General features: G+C 39.2%; 1 protein-coding gene across 1 annotated transcript; it reads left to right on the top strand.

Moving 5' to 3' along the window:
• Positions 1-309: 309 nt before the first annotated feature.
• Positions 310-885, top strand: LOC104269913 (Sjoegren syndrome nuclear autoantigen 1 homolog). Its single transcript, XM_009877806.1, has one exon. It carries the CDS (start codon positions 372-374, stop codon positions 714-716), a length of 345 nt encoding a protein of 114 aa, XP_009876108.1. The 5' UTR covers positions 310-371; the 3' UTR covers positions 717-885.
• The last annotated feature ends 9,470 nt before the right edge of the window (positions 886-10,355 follow it).

Here is a 10,355-nt window from a genome sequence, read left to right as displayed (position 1 = left end):
CCGGGAAGTCTGAGGTACGAAGCATCATCTGCTCAGGACGGTACTGAGATGCTGTAAAATGCGATAGAAATACTTTGATACTAGAGTTGAACGTTGCTGTGATGATGTCATATGAGAGACCAGTTTTCACTAAAAGTATTAATGTAGGTGCCAGATTTTATCCTGCCCCGCTACCAAAAAGGGCAGAGATGTGGCACAACTCAGAACTAGCGCGTTAACCTTTAAACAGAGCATCCTTCCTCATTTTTCTGTCTGTGCTAGCATAGCATTGTTCATGGTAACTGTATTTTTTCTTTTCTCTCCTACAGTGCAGAAAGCTGTTGCTGAGAGGGGCCTTTGAGGGAGCAGCAGCCGAGCTCAGGGAGGGGAGGATGACTCAGCAGGGAGCTGTTCTTCAGGGTTACAATAACGAACTAGTGAAATGTATTGAAGATCTGTGTATGCAAAAAGAAGAGCTGAACAAACAAATCCAGCAAGCAGAAGAGGAAAAAAATAAACTCCAGCATGAAATCCAAGTCCTGAACGAACAACTAGAGTGTGTGTGTGAAAACCTGGCCCAAAAGGTAGCTTCACGGAATGAACTTGATAAAATTCTTGCAGAAACTGAAGCTGCTTACATGAAGATTTTGGATAGTTCTAGAACTTTACTTAATGTCCTGAAGAAGGAAGTGGGAAGCTTAAAGCATACACCAGAACTGAAAACCAATGTAACGTGAAACAGTCAAATGTTTGGACTCCCCAGTGTTAAAATTCCAGTAGGTGAGAAATGTGGATAGCCACAGAACCTTACAACAGTGTAAGCAGGGAGGGATTTTCTTCCAATCTCTCTGTGTATTTTGTTATTTTTTTTAAATGCACTAGAAAATAGATGAAATAAAGTTTCTGGTTTGCTGTTTAAAAAGTAATCTAATTACTCAAACACTACAAAACTTTACTGCATATAGGTAGTTGAGGCAGATGTGAGACTGCCCATTTTGACATGGTGATGCTTCAAGTCTGTTCTGAAGTTGGGGAAGAAAACAGCAAACATTTTATTGGTCTGCTTCAGATGGCTGCCAGTGAATTCTTGTTTGACTGAAAACTAGTGGATGCTGGTAGATCAGGTACCACTTCTTTTCACTTCCAACAGCTTAGGCTTTACTGTTAGAGACCAAGTAGAAATGAACTGTATACCCTCCTCTAGGAGTTGGGAGTTGTGTCTGATGCGTGCACAGAGACAGCCCCTGTTCACAATCATCTCTTGCTTACCTGGAATAATGGAGGGACAAGGTGGGTAAACATGACTGATGCAGAACATGGAGTCTTCGACAGTTAAATGTCGTATGGTTCACTCATGTCATGCTGTCGTCAGAAGGCTTGTTTAGAAAGGAGGCATGCAATGATGAAGACATGGTTTTGCCCTGCATGCAGCCACACTGTGTAAGCTCAGACCAATTTACAGATAAAGAAAAGGTGGTTGTCTTTCAATAGTGTTTAAAAGTCCTGAAAAACTGAGTTTCAATCAAAAGTACTAAGAGGCCAGAGAAGATCATCTTAGCTGAAAGCCAATAATAGAACTTCTGGAAACCTTATTTTTAGTATCCTATAGCTCTATACCAATCGATTTAATAATTATAATAAGACTGTAAAGAGTAGTAAACAACTTGGAATGGTGAGAAGTAAATATAAATGAAAGATTAAGGTAGAAAATGAGATTAAAAGTAGTTTGCAGCTGTCAGGCATTCTTACAGGTGATAACATAGAACCCAGTTCAGGGATCAGGGAGGAGGCATTTCAGCATGACACAAATCTCAATCCTGTTTCCTATTTCTAGTAGTTACTAAACTTCTCTGAGTGTGTGTGTGTGTGTGGTTCATTCATGTGTTAGAGCAGTAAATTTATTTTTGAGCTGTGTCTTGTAGTCACATCATTCAATGCCAATTAGCTAAATTGAAAGAAGTGCAAATGTAATCTTACTTGATAACTGTGTGTGTCTCAGGTGCGAGTATGGAGGGTGTGCAGATGTGAATAGTTTCAGTAGTAACTCTTCACCAGTCGTAGGAAGCAAATTTTACGTTCTTCTGGTTGCCATGATACATCAGGGGTTAGTGCTACTGGTCTAATGAACAGTTTACTTGTATAGCGTTTCCACTGGCTTCCCTCGAGTAGTAACGAGGTGATTAGATAGTCTCAGAGGTCTGCTATTGCTCTAGTGCTCCAGTGTTCAGGACCACATTGTTTATACTGAAGTGAAACACAAAAACGTCACTAGGTTTTAGTAGCAAAGAAAGTTTTTTGACTGAATGTTTCTTGGCATTCTCTCTTCCCTTAGTCTGGTGGCAGTAACTATATCAAAGTAGGAAGACTCAGGAAAAGGTGTTAACTAAAGATCAACGAGGTTTTTTTGAAGTTGCTTATGTGAACTGTTGCTTCTTACTGTCTGGAAGGGAACTTAAAATGTCTATGTGGAAAAAAAGTCATAGAAAGCTCATTTATAGAGAACAGTACTGTTAATTCCTTGTATTATTAGTCTTGGACAGTAATTATAATTTGTTTGCCTTAAAATAGTCATGTTTTATAAATAATACCACTTCTTGTGCTACTTAGATTGAAAACTAAAGAAATTTTTAAAGAGTATTTAAAGGAGTACTTAAAGAAGTCTAATTCATGTCCACTATTGCATCTAAGTGGAGCTACTACAGTGTCAAAGCTAAAATACTAAGGGAAAAATGTAACAGCTAGTATTTACACACACTGGGGCCTCCCAGATTTCAACTCAAAAGTTGAAATGTTATTAGAATTCCATTCAGTGATCTCAGTCTGTAAAATTTCTGTGTAAGTTCAAATTCACAAATAGAGAGCAATGATACCACATCTCTAGGGCCTGACTGTTTGTACAGTAACTCCCAAGTGTGGCAGTCATTGTGAACTTCAGTGCACCTGCAGAGTTGCTACTCAAAAGTAGCTCTTGTGTTTATGTTCTGTATTGACCGAAGTGAACTTACTGTGCCCTTTTATTGAAGTCGTAAACCTTTTTCACTGATTTTTCAGGTAGTATAAATCTTAACATAAATGGCTTTTCTTAAACAGCTTTTTGTTTAGAAGATGTGCAAATTAAATGAATACGCAGTATTGCTAGAACAGAAATGATAATTCAGAGATTACAGCAGCTCTGTACAGCTAGCCTGTACAGAGTACAGTTTACCTGGAATAAGGCAGATTATAAACTTAAAACATCATACTTACTCCTGACTTTATTTTCCATGCTGATTTTACATGACTGACTGGGTTAGATCCAGTAATTTACTTGGGTGCTTACAATCTAGGAACCTTAATGAGAAAAATCCAGGTTACCTCATCGTAGTGCCTAATTTAAAGTGATATGTTGGGTGCCTGGTAGCTTACTTGGTGTGTGAGGAGAGAGGTTTTGAAGCTCGTGTCTGTGCTTGATTCAGAGCTGCAGTGAAATGCATCTGGAGCATTGGTCTAATTTCCTGAATTTATGCAGTGGCGCCTCCATCTGGTTTCCAAATAACATTACGTTTCCAAATAACATTACGTAACTGGAGGAGAGAGGAGGATTCCCAGCCTTTATCGCAATACTCTGAAATGTGCACCTAACACCTACAACTCTAGTGATGAACAGGTTTTTGAAAACATTTGAGTCATGACTCCTGCCAAGTAAACTTGAGTTTATTATGTACAATATCCTTGTGGGTGGTATGTTGAAGTAATTTTCTGTATGGAAGTGTGTATACAAACCACAACTGTCTCTGCGGAGATGCTTACCCGTCAGTTCAGGTATGTCCCCACGAGGTTTCTGCCAGTCACCTTACAGGAATGGAGATGTGCGGGCTGGGGCAGGCACTAATTTTTCTGGGGTGGAGAATAAAGAGAAAGTATGGGTGTGGAGTCCTGGTTCAGGAAGACTGGAGCATGATGGGGTGTGACAGAATGAGAGGTGGGCTTCCTCTTAATTTCTCTCTGCTTTAACTGTGTCTGTAGTGAGCAACTGCCTATGGTTCCGGCTACCCAATAAATCAAATTTTACAAATCATTGGAGGTTCTCTCGAAGTCCTGACTTTTCCCTCTTTGTTTAAATCCACTGTCAAGCAATGGAGGCAACGTAGGTATTGCTTCCTCTTCTTGTCTTTTACTTCTTTCTGGGCACACAACTGTCATGCTGAGCTGGCCAGTTCCAGCAGGAGGCTGTGGTTAATGGTCCTGCCAGGCCCACAGAGGATGCATTGCTGTTGTTGCCTACCCTCTGGTGAACAGTAATTGGTGAACTACTTGGGTTTTATGGGGAACCCAAAGTCCTGTCAGTGTATTAGATATGCTCTGCTTGTAGGTCATGTTGACCTTGGAGAATTTAGGCAGAAAGATGTCAATTTTTTGACTCTTAACTTGGTGAATGCAAGGGATTTATTTCTTCAGACTAGGAAGTCTTCAGACTGGGAAGACTAGGCATCTTCAGACACCTGAATTGTCCATTCAAATAACGAAGCAAGCTGTAATCCAAACCCAGATGTCTGGGTCTTGGATTGCAATTTCGAAATGGGATATCTCAATTTCATCTAGCTCCCGTGCTGTGTGTCTCACTCCAAGTGGATTAAGCTAAATTGGAACAAAGTACTCTTAATTAGGGAACAAGAACATTCAGAAGATTGTTAGCAAAAGGATCAAATGTCTACAGTTAGCTCATCGTGCAGATGAGTCCTGCACAGAAGTCCAGTATCTATTACTCCTTATATGATTTTGCTTGTTAGGAGAAATTTGAGTTAGAAGTTGTAGCTTCTAAAATTGCTGAAATTGTCCTTAACTTTGACTAGATCCGGGGCTCTTGGGTTTTTATGTAAGAAGTAGGTAAAACAGCTCATTATTTTAATAGTTTTTTACTCTTTTTCAGTAATAAATACTTTAATATTGTTTGTTTTGTTTTAACAGATGGATATAAAAGTTTTTCTAAAATCAGTGCTCTTTAGCTTTGTTTTTATTGTGTATATGTGTGGTTTTAAATATATGTATAAGTATCAAATATCTGGTTTTTGCTCTATTGAGGGGAGCACAGATTATCTTATGGTTTCATTTGTGCATAGATTGCTTTGTCAGTGTCTGTTGTGTTACTGTGCAAGGGAAAGTCGGGCATGGTGGCTGCTTCTTGGGCAATTGTTCTGTGCCTTTATTTAACTGGGACTGAGTTTTTTTGTTCTTTGCCCCTTGCTGCTTTACAAGTATGTCTTAAATTTCAGTTGGCCTATAGTAGTCCTTGATTGTTTATTTTCCTTTGTTGTTTTTCAGATGTTTTGTTCAATATCTAGCTGTGAAAACCAGATGTGTGCAGGTGACACAACGTACCTGCATGTTAAGTGTTAATAAAATGTGATGGAGAGGTTCAAGCTTTCAGAAAAGGGAGCTCTATGTTAGTTGGTCATTCGTAACTTTAGCTTATGGGATTTGTGTGAAAAGTAGTTCAGTGTTGTAGTTTGATTTTACAAAAATGTGTTAGAAGAAATGGGGTTAACAAAACGCTTCCATTTTACAGCGGTTTCAAAAGTAGCTTCACAAGATCTTGTGGAGTGGAACAACTTGCATTTTTTTGTGCAAGACTAGACAACTGATATGCTGCAGTAACCACTAGAATAAATTAGTGAATTTTAGTGCAAACTTAAATATCTTATTCAGAAGTGGCATTGAAAATAACGGTGTCAGATCTTTGCATTTGGATTGTAGCGAACTTGCTACATCATTCAAAGCTGGCGATATTTGTAAGTGTGCTTAATTTGAATGTCTTTAATGGGAACATGTTACTCTTGGAATAGGATTCATCTGTATTGGTGGAAACGGGCACTTGTAGACAGAGATCATGCTCAAGCAAAGGTATTTGAGAAAAGTCCTGTCAGCCTCCATCTAGAGGTGGGATTGATCATGATTCCACTGACTGTGATGGGAGCTTCAGTTTCGCTTGCATCTCACTTCAAGGCATATAAAGTTGCGTGGGATGACTTCTCTCTGCTTAGCACCAGTTGTATTTTGTAGAATATATGTACTTGATCCTGAAGGATTTACAATGGTGTTGAGTTTTCTTGTTTATTATCTTTTTAGAGGCAGACACACAGGTTCCTACAGTGGCCAGCCTAAATCAAGAAGATGGAAGTGTTAGGTAGAGACTACAAAACAAAAGTAAGAGGCTGAACAATTTTTACCAATTGTAAACCTTTTTCAAGGTATGACACTGGATAGGCTGGTCACGGAGCCTTTCAAAGTTAAATCTGCATAGGTAGTGTTTTCTGGTTCTCAGACTCCAGTGACGGCTCTTGTAATGAGCCTGAGGTTTGCTATTGATACCTGGTGTATGGAAACACTTTAATAACATTGTTTCCATCATAGTCTGTGACAGATCTATATCTTATTATTTTTTTAAACTGGTTCCTATAGTTGATTTAGTTGAGTGTAGTAAAAAAAAAGGGCAAGTTTCTTCCATAAATGTGTTCAAATCTCCATATCTCTATTCAGAATTAGATCAAATCATTATTTGTAGTATTTACTTTTTGTTGTTCCAAGTTATTAACAAGGTGACACAACTTTAAAACCCATTCTGATCAGATATATGTCTGTTCCAGAAGCAAAATCCTTTTCATATTCTGCAAGCTTTACATTTTTAAAGTCTCTTTTTCCTTATACAGTAAGTTGAAAATCAGCATGACAGACGCCCTGTGATGCATTTTTTTTAACGTAGCTAGTATTCAGGGCTGAAGCATAATCTGCCAGGTGTTTGAAAATGAAAAAACAAGCCATAATTTTTTATATTGTTATGCAGTTGTTCAACAACAGATGTTCAATAACGGTAGTAGGTGGTAACTGATGAACCCAAGGTACTTCTCATGAAATAGTGATCCTTCCTCAAGAGCTGTTGCTAGCATGAAGGGAATGGATATTTCATCCCTGGGGGTAGAGACCAGACACCTGTGAAAAGAGAGGAGCATCTTTGTTAGCCTGGCTCATGGTAAAGGGTTGTGGAGTGGTTCAAACCAAGTTGGTATAATGGTCATAGTTTATTGTTGCAAAGTCCACTGAAGCAAGCTGCAAAAAAGAAAACTGTGCTGTCGATCGCAGGGAATGTGGTACCTGTTATCTTTAAATGCAGGAGCTCAGGTAGAGCTGAAGGCAGTGTAGCTGCTGCAGTACTGGGGTCAGCAAGGGTAAATTTGCTCTACCAAAAAGCAGTTGACTGTGTGGACACGCTTACGAAATCTTGGGTGCTCAGGAATCACTGGGCTTGCTGTAGAAGTGTAACCTGTTTCTGTTCTTGAAACTCAGGAAATTCTGTCTTTTAGTGATGTGCAACATTAGATATGACTCCATGAGAAGGATATTTATTTTAAATCCTGTTCTCTTTAGGCACTTTTCTCTGAAGCCTAGAGTCTTGTTGCTTTAGATTCAAGTTAAAAACTTTTGGTCAAGGGGTAAAATATAGATGCCCAGGTTTCACTGAAGCCCACAAACCTGTAAGGAGCCTGTATTCACTGTGTAGCATACCAAGTTCCACATTTAATGCTGTCTGCTCCTTCAGTCAAGTTGCAAGTTTTTTGACTCCCCTTAGTAGTTTAAACAATTTACAAGTGTTGCTTGTTCAGTTTGGAATGTTTTTTCAGTTTTAGTTAGTTTGTTTTTTAATGAAGTATTCCATAGGGGCCTCCCATGGCACTCTGCCCCACACATTCATGTTGTGCATGTGAATACATGGGTTTCCGTTGGGACCGGCAGAAAGAAGCCACCTGTACAGCAGCAATTTAGCTGAAACAAGATTTGGTTTTATGCCATGCTGGTTTTATTTTTAAAAGTGTTTTAAAATACAGAGTGTATACATACAGATATATTTATACAGACTATATAAACAAGTGCTTCCAATCAACAGATCACAAACTACCTCACAGAGAATGTTAATATCTTTATCCCCCTTGATAGACAGTGGCACTCAGTAGTAATCTGCCCCAAATCAGGAACAGATCTGAGAATGGAGGCTTTGCTTTTTCAGCCTCAACTGAATGCTCTTACTTGGACTGCTTCCCGGGGATTCACGTCCTGTTTAGCATTCGACATAAACCAACTAGATTATGCCTTCTCAACCTGTGTGTTGGGGGAAGGGATAGATGTAACTGACTAGATGCATACTTTTTTGCTGTTATTCACTTGCCATTGTAGGCAGTTTCATGATGATATTTAAAAGTGTTATTTATTTATCCATGGATATACCCCTCATGACAATGTATCCCAGCTCCAGAGCAGCTACTCTTGCTTTCCAGACCTTTTCTCTCCACGCCCTTATTCACAGGTGTTTGGGAGCTGATTGTAGCAGGTAGGTCAGAGGGATAGGAAGAAGGACTTTTGGTAGTAGTTGCTAATCAGGTAGCTTTCACAAACCTAACCTTGTTCAGATAGCTTGTCTTTATGGTTGCTACTGTTTGTCTGACTTTCATCAGGCTTCTCATTACTTTATGCTAGTCTATGTGCCACCACGTATTTGTGCCAACAACCTTTAAGGGTTTTCTAGACATCAAGGCTCCTTGGTGCTTAAATACAGTGGAGGATCTGAATTTTAGTGTAACTATAACAGCGTATAGACCACAGAACAGCATTCTGACCACATATGACAGCAGCAAGCTCTGTGGCAACCACGTTCCATCACAGCTTGTATAGTTTAATGGAACTGAAGTAAGCCTGGCAAGTCAGGAATTGTAGAGATGGAGGTGGATCTTCTGTAGTGAAAAGAAATTGTCTCTATGAATTCAGATGAAAAGCTACATTAATCTAGGACAGGTGACACATGACAGCAGTATTCTTTTATTTCACCTCTCACAAATTTTATATACGCTTAGGAAAAATAATACATACATATACTAAGCATTTTAGTAAGTATAGACTGTTCTGTATAATATTTCAGTACTGTCTGCCATTAGAAAGGACAATAGGCTGGTCATTAACAATTTGCGTGAGGTTGTGTACCTTCTGCTTTCAATAGCCCCCACAATCTTGCTGCTGTATAAACTCTCATTTGTAGCTCTATCCTCCTGTTCCTGCTGCAACAGGTTTTATTGCCCTGTATTTCCTAGTCCCTTGCTTACCATGTTTTTGGTTATCCCAAGCTGCTGACAGAAACATACTGCTCTTCTGCCATGTGGCTGGTTGGAGATACTTTGAGTACCTTCATGTTGTCCAGACCTGTTCTGGGACAACGGGATAAATTGTTTGCAAAGATAAACAGTTTCATAGTGCCACAAAATTTGTGGTGGGATGGGATAGGAATATTATAGGAACAACAGCCATCTGATCTGAGATGTTTCATCTTATGAAAAACCCATTCTGATAAGGCTTCTAGGGAGGGATGGATTGACAGACGGACGGACAGAATGTGACATTCCTGGTATGCTATGGAGATTAAAGAACTGAAGTTTATTATAATTGTCAATAAGAATATCTTTGTCCCGGCAAATGCAGACCTTGTTTATAGTCTTCTGCAAATATCTATATAGGATGCTGTAACTGAAGTAGTATTAAGGCAGAGTGACTCAAGTTTGTCCCAGAAATGATTGCGTTGTGTTTGAGAAAAGACTTTAACTTGAAATTAAAAAGAGGAAAAATGAATATAATGCTGGAGCTTGCAGATCAATGATCTCATTGAGGAAGCCGTTATAGGTCAGCTGTGTACTTCTACAAAGCTCTGAATATAATCTATTGCAAAATAATAAAAAACTGCTAAAATAGGTGGAGTATGCTCACAGTAAGGCTACTTGTAAAGTGTTATGTCAAAACATCATACATATTCAGCAATTTTCTTTGTAATCCTTCTCTACTTTGCACGCTAATAAATTCCCTGGTAAGATGCACTGGAGATAAGCATTCCAGATGCCTTCATCTGCAGAGAGAAAGGAGAGACAATTAAAAGTCTTAATGCTGTGAAATTTCTGGGTACCAGCAGTGTCTGTGCAGACTTATAGTGTTTTAAGGAACAATCAGTTTTCCCATGGTCTGGGGTGACTGAGTGCAAACACAGCTTTTGAAAGAGGAGAGCAGCTCAGTTGCTTTCACACTGGCTAAAATCCTACTGGTTTGCATAAAGATTTCTGGTTTTATGTAATGCTAGCAAAGTCTTGGTGACAAACTGGCTCCTCCAGACCAGACAAATTCTATTTTCTTACATTAGCACGCATCATTTCATCTCTGACAAAGAGTGAAAGAACCTGGGGCAGAGCAGCATCAGGTACTAGCCTTCAGCAAAGAGATGGAAAAGCACAAATGGACAGAATTGCTGGCCTTGGTCTGAATTGAGTGGGGTTGGCTGCCCAGGGAAGTGGTTGAATCGCCATCCTTGGATG

This window comes from Apaloderma vittatum, unplaced genomic scaffold (genome assembly GCF_000703405.1).
Source record: "Apaloderma vittatum isolate BGI_N311 unplaced genomic scaffold, ASM70340v1 Scaffold32691, whole genome shotgun sequence".
NCBI lineage: Eukaryota > Metazoa > Chordata > Aves > Trogoniformes > Trogonidae > Apaloderma > Apaloderma vittatum.
Note: the sequence above shows the minus strand (reverse complement) of the source record. Positions and strands in the feature narration are given on the sequence as shown.